Raw genomic sequence first — 15,546 nt, 5'->3', positions numbered from 1 at the left:
TGATGTGATAATTCTATTCACTGTGGCACAAGAAAGATGCGTCAGAAACCATTTTGATCAGCTATTTTTTTTCAGAAGATTCTGAAGACAATTATGGTTACAAAGAAAATTTTGGTATGTTGTTATTTTATTCAACAATCATAAACTTGTACTTTATTTTTTTAAATGTTGCATCTGGCTCAGTAATACATAACAAAAAAGATCATTTTTATAAACAACTAGAAGAACGACAAACTATTCTGTGAAACAATTTATTTTTATTTAAGAAAACAATACTGCATAAAGTGACATAGTACAAAAATATTAAATGCAATGATTATGCACATCACTGATGAAATGTATTACCAGTACTTACATTAGATTTACAAACATTTCTCCTCCTTAACTTTAAAAACTAGTAAAATATTAATGTCAGGTATGTTCTGTTTTCATTTAGAGGACAAAAAGGTGGCAAATATCTTCTGGTAAATATGCCAACATTTTGCCCACCTGTGCACAGCGAGCACAATGATAAATCGAAAACTGTATAAACCACATTTCATGTTACAGTGTGAAATAGTAAAAGAATATTGTCTGAAATGATAACACACATCAGTTGTGCAAAGAGGTAAAAAATGAAGTGCAAACAGTAAGCAAAAACTTCAGTGGTACAAGATCTGCCACGTTAAAAAAGATCAGATAGCATTTGTATCTTTAAAATGCAATAACTTCATAAAATTTTATATAAATAGAAGTAAAAATATTTTATTTTTAGTATCTATTAAAAATAGAAAATTATATATACATAACAGCAGTTTGTAGTTTACACAGCATGAATATTGCTGGAACTACAGAGAGGAACTAAAGTGAACACTAATATAACAGATCTGCAACAACAACCACAAGAGCTGTTAAATACCTTTAAACATAAATGTGCCATCAAATAATAACTATAAGAATGAAGGTTACAGTAATCAAGATGCTTAAATTTGAATGCACAGTATCTGCAGCAGAAACAACTAAGTTAAAAGTCCACTTAATGGGAGTGGAGTAATGTATTAAATAATGTACATGTTGCGAACTACCACAATTTATAGAAATTGATACTCTGACTCAGAAATACATTTCTACCCAGACATTTCACAAAAAATACTTTATAAATTATTAATGTGTTTCATCAAAGGCACTATGAGAAAGCTATCAGAGTTTGACACTACATTAATACACCTTTATTTCTTCACACAATTTTAAAGTATCCACTTTTAAATATAGAAATTACTTCTCTCATTTAAATCTTCCTATCTAATTTATTTTGTAAAACAGCACCACTACATACTTTATTTGGCAAGCACCCATGTGCATAAACATGGGAAAAGGGCATTTGCGTATTTGCATTACTGTATCGTATAAATTAATACTTTCAATTTGGAACAAATTGACTATATGATCAGTTTATGCGAGAATTGCTATTGTTCTGGCATTTGTAGATCATTTATAAGTACTAGTTTATGCATAAATAATAATAAATAATATGGCATTAAACATGAAAGACGAATTATTGTCTTTATATGAAGTCCACCCAGATGCTTAAGGATCCAGGAAGACATTATGAGTAGATTATGAAAGCATCACAGTTCTTTAATACAGTACAAAAAGTGTTACTACTGCTGAATATGTGACTGCAGTTAATACCTGCATTTGGAATGGCAGGGTGAAGTAACCACAGGTTTATTCTAATGTAACTACAGTATAAACAAAATATTGTTATAGTTTACTATCACAGTCTCACTATCACTTAATGTGATAAGTATGCGAAAATAATTGATGGTTGGAAACATGGGGAACCATTTCGAAGTTTATGTATTGGACTAAATGTCATGCTAATGATTTTCCATTTACAAAAACTGGGTAATTTTTTGCAGTCATTCCTTCTGGGAAATATCAGGAAAATATAAATCACAGACATTCTATGTTACAAAACTAGATCACTGACAGCATGGAATGTACTGAACTTTCTTCCAGTTCCTTTTTGGCAAGAAGGATATGTATGTGCACTGACAGTGACTCAAAGTTTCCAGTCTGATGATAATATACAGAGCGCACTATCAAATATATTTAAAACTATACTGTCTGCTATCAAAATTCACACAAAACTGCAGTATAAATGCATTAACTGCAGAACAGCAGACTTCTAGGAAATATCAGATCTAGCACACATGCGTGCACACACACAAAATGACTGCCACTCACACGTTTACTCTGTCCCTATATTCTCTGAATTTACATTTCTCTAATCCACAGAAATGTGTGTCTGTTGTCCTATTCCCAGCACAGACTGGTTGGTTGCTCACTTTCACTGAACAAAAGTAAAGGGAGAAAAACCATTTGACCTACTAACAACAAATTCAATCGTCAGAGCATCTCATCTGTAGGTGGCGCATAAGAGAACCCTGCAAAAATGTCATCTGGTATCCGCACACTGGCTGAAAGAGCAGATCCCTTCCTATGAGAAGCCGATGTTGCTACTGATGCTGGTACGGCCTCACATGTGAACTCTGGATCAATGTTGTGCAGGTCTAAAACATCGCTCTGAAACAGAATTTAAAAGAGAACAATAGAATAACAACCCTGTTGTGTTGGATGGACTCACCGTCAATGACAAAATCTAAGGTTGATTGCTTTCACACCTGCATATGCTCGTGGATGTCCACATACATTTGTTCACACATTCCATATAGTTTTTCAGGACAGCTTTGGCTACTATCCTACACAATGACATGTACTAGAGATTCTGAGTTGCAGGCAGGCACAACAATTAGACACTCAAACGAGTTAGTAGGGGAGAGAGAGAGAGAGAGAGAGAGAGAGAGAGAGAGAGAGAGAGAGAGAGAGAGAGAGAGAGAGAGAGAGAGAATTCATGAAATGTATGTGAATTGATAGAATGCTCACAGGATGTTGCAAAAAATTAAGTTTTAAATTCATTCTCTGCAGCCAACATAAACTGTACATGGAACAATTACTGCATTCAAATTTTAATAGCAAATGAATGTACTTGATTAACTAAATTACAGTGTCGCACCTTTCAATTGAGAGTGACTGAAAATCTCTACTAAAGCCTTAAGATTCTGCAATGAAATTTTAATAAGTCATTCAATTAGTTTCATGCAGCCCCACCTTTGGCTCTAGTTTTTTTAACTTTTTCATTGTATCTGGCCACCTTGTACAACTTCTAGCTTTGAGATAAGAATGGGAAATGAATACAGAAAATATGAGGTTAAGTGACAACTTGAAGCCCATAGGTAAGGTTGCTTCTTTGCAGAACTTTCAGTACGACAGAGCGCACTGAAATTTTTGAAGCTTTTGTCAAACACAGACATGGAAGAACCGTCTGACTTGGACTGTGTCCCAATCATAATCTAGAGCACACGAACCCTGAAAGTCATTCTGCAAAGTCTACAATACGAAGTAATACCATGCAACATCCAAGCTCAGCTGCTCCGAGGTGTTCTAGTAATGATGAGAACTGCAGGGGCAGGGAAAACTGTCCATAACTGAGACATCAGAGTGCAGACAGGACTGCTGATACCTATGGTTAAATGTGACCACATGGTACCTAACCTGCTACAGTGACATGATGTCTGGCTTTAAATACCTGTTTCAGACAACTCATCTTCAGCGTCCGGTCATTCTGCCTGCGACACTGATCCCGATGGAATGACAGTCTCATTAGTTACAGGTTAACTCTGCTTGCTGTGTGTCTGAAGACTTAAAACTGTAAGACCGCAGCCTGCCAGCTGTGATTGGATTCATCGCGCCATGCTGCCACTACCGACGGGTCACATCCATGACTGACAGAAAATGCAGACCAACTGGGCCTTCCTGTGGCGAAAGGCCGAACCGACTAACCTGCTACCTTCTGATTGCTGGGTGGAAACCTGAGGGCTGCCTCCCAGGCTGCACATGTACCGCCTTCCTGACAGTACATTAAATGTTGTGAGGGAGCACTGAACTTTCGCCTCCACAGCAACCGCCATCCAGAAGATGCTGTGAGTACAGGTATAAGGATGCATTCATCTTTGAAAGTGCTGAGGCCTCTTGTCTACACAGCGGTGTGTCCACAGGCTGCCTTGCTGGACCCCTTTACCACCCCCTGCACTGCCTCATTGTTAGACAGTGTGCCTGACCCGTGGAAAGCTATGTGGGCTGCTAGAGTGCTGTGTCTATCACTCATCGCCAATCTGAGCAAATTGCCTGGTCCATTTCCTGCATGCCGGAAAAGACAATATTCATTGCAGCATTCATTTCTATAAAATGCTATTACAGGTACTGCTGTTACACTTACACCTTATCCCTTGGAGTTCGGTCTCCCAACACTTATAACATCACTGCCTCATCTGTCCAGCCTTGGTGCCCACTGACCTGACCTGACCTGACCTGACCTGAGGGATGACTGTTACAGCTTGTGTACAGAAGTGGGCCTCTTGACATCTGCCACCATCCAAGAAATGGTGAGAAGTGGTGTTCACTACCCAGACATTGTAACAACTGGTCATCACATCGACACTGCCACAATCAGCTTTGCTCATCGTTTAGTCTGCACAGTCAGCTTTGCTCATCATTTAGTCTGCGCAGTCAGCTTTGCTCATCATTTAGTCTGCGCAGTCAGCTTCGCTCATCATTTAGTCTGCACAGTCAGCTTCGCTCATCATTTAGTCTGCACAGTCAGCTTCGCTCATCATTTAGTCTGCACAGTCAGCTTCGCTCATCATTTAGTCTGCACAGTCAGCTTCGCTCATCATTTAGTCTGCACAGTCAGCTTCGCTCATCATTTAGTCTGCACAGTCAGCTTCGCTCATCATTTAGTCTGCACAGTCAGCTTCGCTCATCATTTAGTCTGCACAGTCAGCTTCGCTCATCATTTAGTCTGCACAGTCAGCTTCGCTCATCATTTAGTCTGCACAGTCAGCTTCGCTCATCATTTAGTCTGCACAGTCAGCTTCGCTCATCATTTAGTCTGCACAGTCAGCTTCGCTCATCATTTAGTCTGCACAGTCAGCTTCGCTCATCATTTAGTCTGCACAGTCAGCTTCGCTCATCATTTAGTCTGCACAGTCAGCTTCGCTCATCATTTAGTCTGCACAGTCAGCTTCGCTCATCATTTAGTCTGCACAGTCAGCTTCGCTCATCATTTAGTCTGCACAGTCAGCTTCGCTCATCATTTAGTCTGCACAGTCAGCTTCGCTCATCATTTAGTCTGCACAGTCAGCTTCGCTCATCATTTAGTCTGCACAGTCAGCTTCGCTCATCATTTAGTCTGCACAGTCAGCTTCGCTCATCATTTAGTCTGCACAGTCAGCTTCGCTCATCATTTAGTCTGCACAGTCAGCTTCGCTCATCATTTAGTCTGCACAGTCAGCTTCGCTCATCATTTAGTCTGCACAGTCAGCTTCGCTCATCATTTAGTCTGCACAGTCAGCTTCGCTCATCATTTAGTCTGCACAGTCAGCTTCGCTCATCATTTAGTCTGCACAGTCAGCTTCGCTCATCATTTAGTCTGCACAGTCAGCTTCGCTCATCATTTAGTCTGCACAATCAGCTTCGCTCATCATTTAGTCTGCACAATCAGCTTCGCTCATCATTTAGTCCTCACTTCAGAATGAAGGGTGGTGAGTGAGAAATAATTTTTGTAAATTGTTGCAGGTGTTTTTGTTTCACTGTATAATTTGTTGACCATGATAGATTGCACAGATGCTCATTTCAATCTGAAAGTAACTCTGGTACAACACTGCAAATCTCCTGACCTGTCTGCATTCACAGGCAATTGTCACAAAATGTATTTGACACCTGTCGGGTGTGAATTTTGTGATCTTTTTGATCACAAGTTACCTTGCAACAAGACTGTACCAATCAGACATTTTACTTGCTGATGTTTGAGTCATGTGGTGCGGGACTGTAACAAATGTACATGGGCTATGATTAGCCATAAGAATCAGTGTAACTCCTTTTGTTTTGTGAACCTTATAATTTGAACATGAAGTTCAATTCCCTAATATTGTATATTCTTTGGTTAGGCAGTGGTATGGTATGCAATACGCCAATGGAAAAATGCTTTGCTAATAAGAGTGGTTCTCTTGCTGCTATGACGGAACAGACGTAGATTACAAGACTCACTTGAGCAGGAGTGGGGAATTAGAACATTACAGAAGCCAGGCAAAAGCACTGCAGGCTGACAATGGAAGACATAACTGTGTTTCTCAGAGATGTTTTAGCTTCTGCCAAGTTCGGTGGTTGGTTTGACTTAACATGCCTTTGTATGGTCAGTTTGAAACTAATTGGGGAAGCTATAGCATGTCACCTAACTGAAACTTTGCAGGATGCACAAACATTTCAACATTTGGCTGAGGTGTTATAGTAGATGTACTGGAAACACCACAGATCTTTCTTCTTTAGGGAAAAATTGAAGACATTAACTCAGAGGTACAACGAGTGGATTGAGTCATTCTCGGATAGTATCCAAAGACTCAATGTTCAGACACATGAGCTGACACGAAATGAAGAAGTAAGTATGGTCTTACACCAAGAAACTGAAAATATGGTTTTCTACATGTTTTTTCATGGCATTCCTGCTGGAGTGTCACATAGGTTGTTGTTGTTGTTGATGATGATGATGATGATGATGATGATTTATGGTGGAGGGCGCTAAACAGCTAGGTCATCAGTGCCCTTCCATTAATGTTATACGGAAGAAGATCAATAAACTGGAAAAAGTTTGATCCCACCACAGGAAACGTAAAGCAACAACAGGTAGGTGAGGTTCAGAAAAGCCCGTAACAAGACCCCAGCAAGGCACAGTGGGATAACTAAATGAAATCATCGAGAAAATACCAGTAAAGATGCTCTTAAGAAAGAGAGAAATAAGCGTGGCTGGATGACGACTTAGAAATAGTACGCGACCCAGCCGCTCTGTCACACACTAAGATTGCACACCAAGTATTTTGGCAAGAATTCCGGACACCGCACAAAATTTTAAGACACGAACAACACTCACCTCGTCATCAGTTAAAATAGAGGGAAGATCCTGTGGGAGACCCAGTCAACCCTCAGGTCATCATATAAAACACACTCGGTTAAAAGATGTCGTACTGACAGTTGTGTACCGCATCTCTGACATACTGGGGGCTCCTCCCGATGTAAGAGGAAACCGTGTGTCAACGGACTAAGCCGAATAAGGACTACTACTTCACACTGTCGCAAGTGGAAGGAGGTGATCCATAGTCGCACTGAATTCTTGATGGAACATAATTTATTGTTCCTCACTTCCAGCCACTGGGACTCCCACCAACATACGGCCTTCCTGGTCACAAATGAAGTGACAGCCTGCTGGGGGACTGAAGAGCTGGCAGGAGGAGGAAGGGAGCAAGTGTCTCTAGCAGCAGCATCAGCGAGTTCGTCTCCCTGGATGCCTATGTGCCCAGGAACCCAGCAAAAAAGGATTCCCTTGTTTTGCCTACGCAAGAGAAGGAGAGTGTCCTGCAATTGTTGCACCATCTGATCTGCTGGGTACATCTGTCCAACAGCGAGAAGGGCACTTTGAGAATCAGAGCAGATGATAAATTTTTTGTCAGGGCGCCATCTCATCTCATCTGCTCCATTGCCTTCAGGATAGCAAACAATTCCGCATAATAAACTGAAAACTGCTCTGGGAGCCCTATCCTGAAGATAGTGTTGGAGAACATGACACAACAACCGTAAACATCTCCCTGCTTAGAACCATCTAGGTAGACGGTAATAAAATCTGGGTGGCTACGTAAAATTTCATTAAATTTAATTTTAAAAACATGGTCTGGGGTACAATACTTCTTGTAAGCAGTCAGTTCTAAAAGCAATGTAGACCTTGGTAGTAGCCAGGGGGATGCACTACTACACCCCTGGCTTTGGACCTTAATGCCCCCCCCACCTGTAATAATTCAAGGCTCTCCCTTGCATGGATCGCAAATGGTCGTGTCGCTTGTGGTCGATGATCGAACGGCCGTTCCAGTGGCGGCTGAACACAGTAACTGGATGCTGGTGATGTAGGAACGGACAATGCGCTATATGCTTGGCGTACCACAAGAAGAAGACGTCGAATAGACAGCGGTGCCTCACCAGCCTCCATACACAAACTAAAAACAGGGCTCATGCGATAGGTCCCTGTTGACAGCCTAATACCCTTGTGGTGAACTGCATCCAGCATTTTAAGGTATGAAGGCCTCGCTGACCCATAAATTTGGCACTGGTATTCAAGCCGGGGTCGCTCAAAGGCTTTATAAAGTTGGAGCAGACGTGCTCTGTCGGCTCCCCAAGACCTATGACTAACACATTTAAGGATGTTTAAGGCCTTGAGACATTTCAGTTTCAGTTCTTTAAGGTGTGGCAACCATGTTAACTTCTCATCGAAGATAAGACCCAGATACTTCACCTTTTCCTTAAAAGTGAGATCGGTGTCCCTCATTTTTAAAACAGGCAAATTAAACAGAGAGCGGGAACAATTAAAAGAAACACAAACTGTTTTCTCTAATGAGAATTTAAAACCTGTGATGCGAGACCATTCCTCCAACCATCTGATCGTCAGTTGCAATTGCCGAGTAACTGTGGTGAGGCTGGAGGATGCGCAGAAGATGGAGAAGTCATCCACAAATAAGGAACATAGTACTGGATGTCACACTGTGGTTGTAATACTATTGATTGCGATGGCGAAAGCCGTGACACTTTAAACACTCCTTTGAGGGACACCATGCTCACGCTTAAAACAGTCAGACAAGACATTCCCAACCCTGTATCTAAAATATTTGTCTGAGAGAAAGGACCGTACGAAAATCAGTAGACGCCCACGGAATCCCCACTGATGGAGACGCGACAAAATATTATGCCTCCAGGTAGTATCGTAGGCCTTTTCCAAATCGAAGAAAACACCGATAAGGTGTTGCTTACAAAGGTAAGCTTGTAGAATTGCAGCTTCGAGCACGGTCAGGTTATTGAGAGTGGAACGATACCTCCTGAACCCACAGCGGGAGGGACTGAGTAGGGACCTGGTTTCCAGAACCCACACTAGGTGCCGATTGACCATATGCTCCAGTGTCTTTCCTACGCAGCTTGTCAGGCTAATATTATGATAATTAGCAGGGTCTGACCAATCCTTTCCAGGTTTTAAAATTGGGATTAAAACAGATTCCTCCCACGAGCTGCGATGGTTGCCAGTTATCCAAATTTTATCGAAGAGCTGAAGGAGGACTTCCTTCGGCTGTTGGTCCAACTGTTGTAACATGCTGTAGGTTATCTGGTCGTTTCCAGGGGTCGTATAAGCAACTGACAATGCAGAATCCAGCTCCCACAGAGAGAAAGGCTAGTTGTATTCTTCCATGTTGGTGGAACAGAAATCAAGATCAGCCTTCTCCTGTGCCTCCTGATATTGACGGAAGGTGGGATCCTGGCTGGGATTGGCTGTAATGGATTCATATGATTCAGCCATTGTCTGAGCTATATCCGTCGTTGATGTTACAAGAGACCCCTGTATTCGTACAGCTGCTATTGGTGGTCGAGAGTTGTGCCTTGAGATCCTCCTTATGGCTTCCCATACTTTGCATGCAGGTATGGACCTATTTATGGAGTTCAGGAGCTCTTGCCAAGACCTCTGCTTACTCTCCCGAAATATTCTCCTCGCCTTTGCACGTGCCATTTGAAAGTTAGCAAGATTCTCATCTGTAGAGCATCGATTGAATCTGCGCATTGTTACCCTCCTGTTCCTGATTGCAAATCAACACTCATCATTCCACCAAGGGACAGGTCGCCTCCTAGCACTTCCACAGACTTTGGGATGGAAGCGTCAGCAGCATGGTGAATTGCAGCTGTAATGTGATCCACTCAGTCCTGGATGCTGTCACATTGCTCATAAACAGCTAACTGCCTGTAAAGCATCCAGTTAGCCTTCTTGATAACCATCTCGGTGGCTTTCTTTCAGGATCTGCTCCACCAGGCAGATGGATCCAGATTGTGATTTGGTCGCTACCATGAAGGTCATCGTCCACTGCCCACTGAGCAGTGTCCCCAAGAGCAGGTGAGCAGAAGGAGGGGTCTATGGCTGTAGACGAACCTGTAGCAGTGCTAAAATGTGTGGCTTCACCCGTGTTCAGCAGTATAAGATCTGTTGTGTGTAGCACATCCTCAAGTACCCGACCCCTGGGGCATGTGGTTTTAGAACCCCATAGAGCACTGTGTGCATTGAAGTCCCCCAAAAGGAGAAAGGGCTGGAGTAGTTCATCAAGAAGATGAGTGAGGACCCCACTATCAAGAGGCTCATGGGGTGGTAAGTACACAGAGCACACTGTGATGTCAACCACTTGTAGTGTTGTTGTTAAGGGAATTGGTGAGGAGTGAAAAGTGTCCTTTACGAACACTGCAACCCCACCTTTTGCCCTGTCACCAGTAAGGTTTTCATTTCTATAAAGGTGATAACCTACAAGTACAGGTGTGTCAGTCTCTTTGAAAGTGAGAGCCACTTTTCTTCGAAGAAACTTGGCATTGAGGGACACTCTGCTTTTGGGGTACCTTTGGGCTGTGCACTGTGGAAGCATTACTGGTCTCTTCCATTGTAGCTGTTTGAATCACTATGTCTTTCACTTTACTTTGCCACGTACAGGTGCAAGTACAGGTGCTAGAGGTGGATAAGGGAACACTAGACATCGTCTGAGTCAAAGCGCCGACCTTAGTAATAGGTTTATGCACCGACAAAGCATAAGAATTGGCAAAGACAGGGGGTTTCATCGCCTGATAGTCCTTTTTGGCTTCTGCATACGGGATCCGCTTAGTCACTTTGATTTCCTGAATTTTGCGTTCCTCTGCAAAAACAGGGCAGGCTTGGCTTCAGATTGGGGACCTTCCAGAGCAGTTAATACGGACTGCTGGAGATGGACAGTCAAGTCCCAGCTTCATGGGCTGATTTTCCACACTTCCCACAAGTCACTTCTCCTCTGCAACTCAGCATTGTATGGCCAAAATTTGAAGCATCACATAGGGTTAGGTACATATGGCCGAACCCTAAGTCGGAGGAAATCTGCCACTATGTGTTCAGGTAGCGTTGGAGAACTGAAGGTCACAATAAAAGTGGCAGTCTTCTCAGTCTCTTCATTGTTCTTGCGTGTCCTTTATTCCACCTCTATGATCTCCTGTGGTGCCCATTCTTGTTTGAGTTCAGGAACATCTATATCCATAATATCACAGCAGGTTACCACACCTCTGTTGGAGTTATGGGAGTTATGCAACTCAACAATGATGTCGTACTCACCCAATTTCTGTGACTTCTTAAGAAGTTCCACCTGCTTTCCCCGTTTAGTCTCAACAAGCAAGGAACCACTGCGCTACCGCTTAATAGGCTTTAGGGTACCAGCCAGCCCTTCTAAGCATTTATGGATATAGAACGGGGACACTTTTTCAAATGTCCCCTCCTTCCTCTTGATCACTATGAAGACATTATGATTCACGATTCCTTGAGCCCCGTTACTGACAACAAGTTAATTATCAGGAGGACTAGCCTCCCTCATTCTCTTTGATGAATGGGTGTGAGAACTCCCAGGCGGTACACCCTTCCTGCTGGGAGGAAAAGAAGAAAAAGATTTCGAGGGTTCTATCTCAGTCCCACGAGCAGCTAAGGAAATAAGGGTCCACTGAGACAGAGCCCTGCGTGCCTGAGTAAGGTTAGAATGGAGAATCCTTCAGATATGGCTATGGGTATTAGAGTAGCTATGCACTTAGAGGAGACAAAAGTTGACAAAGGGTCATAGTGACTGTTGTGTGTGTTTTGACAGTAAGGTGCGACAGTAGTGGACATGATAGGCAGAAACAGTGTCATAGGCCAAAGTGCTACAAATGTGGACAAGTCAGTCACAAAGCACAGGAGCGCAGTGCACAGAAATGAGAGAACTAATCTCAGGAGAAATATTTGTTAAACATGAACGGGAACATATCAGCCATCGGAAGAGGTTCCCAATAAAACGTGATACTGCAAATTATATATAGAGACGAAATGCTACTTGTGGGTTTTGCTGGTTGCAAGGAACATAGATTTTTAATAGATACAGGGCACATTTATCTTTCGTCACACTACATCTCCTGGGTAGAAAAAGATAGGAGCTCCTTGTTATACATTATGTTAAGTGGGTTGCAATGGTATAGATTCAGTGGGGACAACACAGCTCAACATAAACTTGAAGGAACTCTGTTTCTACTAGGTGATAAAGCTGCAAACGAAACAAGATGGGTTCTATGATAAGGTGCCGTCAGGCACGGGGAAATTAGTCTGGGCATTTGGGAATACAGACTTACCACAGGAAATGTTTCGTCTGGTTAAACCACTGGGGAATAATGGACATTTGGATCAATGTACTGTTTTCTACACAGAAGCAGCATGGCGCACGTAAGTAACATATGTGGAGAATATTTATGGTTCTGGTTGACCTGGATTATTTTGGTATGGACAATGGGAATCTACTGAAAGGCTTAATGATTACCACAGTAGACATTTTGGAGGAAGAGGATACAGATATATCATACATCGACCACAACCACAAGCATACCATAAGTTATACTGTGTTACAAAGTAAAATGACTCGCACATCAGGGAGTGACCGGCAAGTTATGGAAGCACTATTGTTACTGTTTAAGGATTTGTTTAATGCACAGAGTCTATTACCCATGACTCCTATTACCCAACATTGCATACCAACAGGGAGTAATGCTCCAGCTTATAAGAAGCCATATCACACACTGAAGCATTTACAACTGCTCATGGATGAATTTACTGACCAGTAACTGGCAGAAGATATTACAGATGCCAGTGATAGTCCACAGGGAGAACCTGTGGCCCTGGTCCCAGAAAAGTCAACAGATGCCACCAAGAAATATCACTTTTGTTGCAAATACAGATATTCGAATGCTCGAACTACCAGCGAGGCCTATCCAATAACAAAAATCATGGCAGAGCTTGACAATTTCTCTACAATGGATATGCATAGCGGGTATCACCAGATGGAGGTTGTACCACAAGGTAGACTTAAAACAGCCTTTTCAATATTGTCAGATGCCATTCAGGCTTCAAAAAGTGCCAGCCACATTTCAAAGCTTGCTAGATGGTATTTTGCTTGATTCGAAAGCTAGAAAATGTGTGTTGTATCTCGATGACACAGTTCTTTTGGATGACATGGATGAACATTTGTTAATGGCTGGAGGAACCATTTGACAGACTAACAGCAATATGTCTTATGCTAAATACTAACAAATATAATTTTGCACAGACTAAAGTCAAGTACTCGGGCCATGTCACTAATGGGGCAGGTGTAGGAACCGATCCCCATTTAGCATCAGAGTTTCTGAATTTGCAACTCCACACAACAGAACAGTTACAATCTTTTCTGGGCCTCTGTAATCATCACCAAAAATTTGTTATTAAAGAAGTTGCACAAATTGATCAACTGTTAAATCACTTGTTAAGGAAAAGTGATTAAATTTATGTGGTCGACAGTGTGAATGTAACTTTCGAGCATTAAAGAACACATTAATCAAAGACCCAGTATAGTGTTTCCAGATTTTGACAATGAATTTATCCATCCTTGTCAGGCTAGCAATACTGCTCTCTGTTGTGTTTTGAGTCAGGATATTGACAGAAGAGCATCCTGTATCCTACATTTTGAAGGTTAAATAGACCAGAACACAGTTACCATACCACAGAGGAGGAAATGTTAGCGATGATCTACGGGACTTTAGATACCTACATGTGCATAAATTCAAAGTAATAACCAATCACAATAACTGACTGGGCTTGAAGGATCCCTCTAGCAGATTAACCAGGTGAGCTCTAAAGCTGAGCGAGTTTGATTATAAAGTTGTTCACAAGCCTGGGAGAAAGCAAACAAAAGCAGATACTTTGAGCCAAGCGGTTACAGTACTGCAACCGCTTGGGAAAAATGTGAGTGAGTGGCAGATAGAATAGTCAGCTGATGCAGACTCTCAGGAATTTCGGTCGCAGCTGCAGTTCACAGCACATGTAGGCTTACTTTGCAGATCTACGAAATCTGGACTGTACATAGCGGTTCCATTGTAACCGAGAAATGATGTTACCACAGGCATGTGACCATATTTTGTCAGGTCATGGGGGCCAAAGAGCAACTGATAGGAGAGTAGCTAAAAAGTTTTGGTGGCACACAAGACAACGCAAGGAGGCTCGATGTGTGAAAAAGCAGCCAGATTTCAACCATAAAAGAATTCCTCTTCAAAGTTGCCTGAGGCGTCCAAACCCTTTGGAATGATAGGGCTTGATACTTCAGGCCCCTTCAACAGAATTCCAGCTGACAATATGTACATATTAACAATCACTGACCATATTTAAAGGTTTATATCTATAACAGTAATTCCAGACCAGCAAGTTCTACAGTGTTAGTGAATAATTGGATTCTTAAATCAGTTGTGCTGGAAACCTTATCAGCTGATCAAAATACTAACTTCTTATCTGATATGATGAAACATCTATGCTGTGTACTTCATGTTCGTAAGTTATGGACGAGCCTATTTCATGTGCAAACATCTGACAAACGGGACATGCTCACAGAATAATGTCGAAGATGGTAAGTCACTAGGTCAACAGCTAACACGCACATTGGGCCATATACTTTAGTTGTGTTGTCAACACATACAATTCTACAGTCCATACAAATACTGGTGTCTCACCCTGCAAGTGGTGTCTCACCCTGCAAGTGGTCTCTCGCCCTGCAAGGAGGTGTCTGGATAAAAAATGCTGTCCCACTCCAACATACTGAAAGCATCTGGTGTAAGGCCAGGGAAGAAATTTGCAAAAGGAATACATGAAGTTTGGCAAAGAGCTCAAAAAACCAAAACAAAGCACTTGAAAGGCAAGAATGAACACACTGGTCCATAAGGTGACCTCCCAGGTCAATGTTTAGATCCAGTTACCTACCAAACTTCTGTTGTACACATCAGAGGAGTAAAGCCATTCAATAGCAAAATAGATATTTTATTGCAAATTCCAGTAACAGTGAAACAGTAAAGTAAAAAACTGAGGAAGGTTAAGAAGAATGTGCTATCAGATATTCATGCTACACACAGGGCACTGTGCAAACTTAGACTGAGGAACTAGTTTATAGTGTACTTAATTTTTTTGATGTAGTTTGATACGTATTTGTATAGTATGTTAGGGGTTAATATGATATTAATGTGTGTCACTGTTATGCTTGTTATGTGGCACTCCTTCCAAAAAAGGGAGGGGAATTGATGGGCATTCCTTTCCATTAGGTGGCTTAACAGCAGGGACACCCTAAAGAATAATTGTATTCATGACGCTACTACATGTCATCAGAGAAGTGAGAAGTGCAATTCTGAACCAACCACTGAACTCCAGACTTGTTTTCCACACAATCATATGGTATTGCTGGCTAGTCCTTACTGGACCCTAGGATTAATTTTTGAGGCATGGAAAGACAGAAACAAGATTTGCAGGCTACAAGAGGCATTCAGGGAGTTACA

The 15,546-nt window shown here is 41.9% G+C and overlaps 1 protein-coding gene across 2 annotated transcripts in view; it reads right to left on the bottom strand.

The window, feature by feature from the left end:
- Positions 1-237: 237 nt before the first annotated feature.
- The window catches only part of LOC124619732 (serine/threonine-protein kinase Sgk2-like), a 100,809-nt gene continuing 85,500 nt past the window's right edge, over positions 238-15,546 (bottom strand). For both annotated transcript variants that reach the window (XM_047146300.1, XM_047146301.1), the window contains exon 10: positions 238-2,568. In XM_047146300.1, coding sequence (XP_047002256.1) covers positions 2,392-2,568 — 177 coding nt within the window. In that variant the 3' untranslated portion in view covers positions 238-2,391. The remainder of the gene's footprint in view (positions 2,569-15,546) is intronic.

Source organism: Schistocerca americana, chromosome 6, assembly GCF_021461395.2.
Source record: "Schistocerca americana isolate TAMUIC-IGC-003095 chromosome 6, iqSchAmer2.1, whole genome shotgun sequence".
Classification (NCBI taxonomy): Eukaryota; Metazoa; Arthropoda; class Insecta; order Orthoptera; family Acrididae; genus Schistocerca; species Schistocerca americana.
The sequence above is the reverse complement of the archived record's forward strand: the minus strand, read 5'-3'. Positions and strand labels throughout refer to the sequence as shown.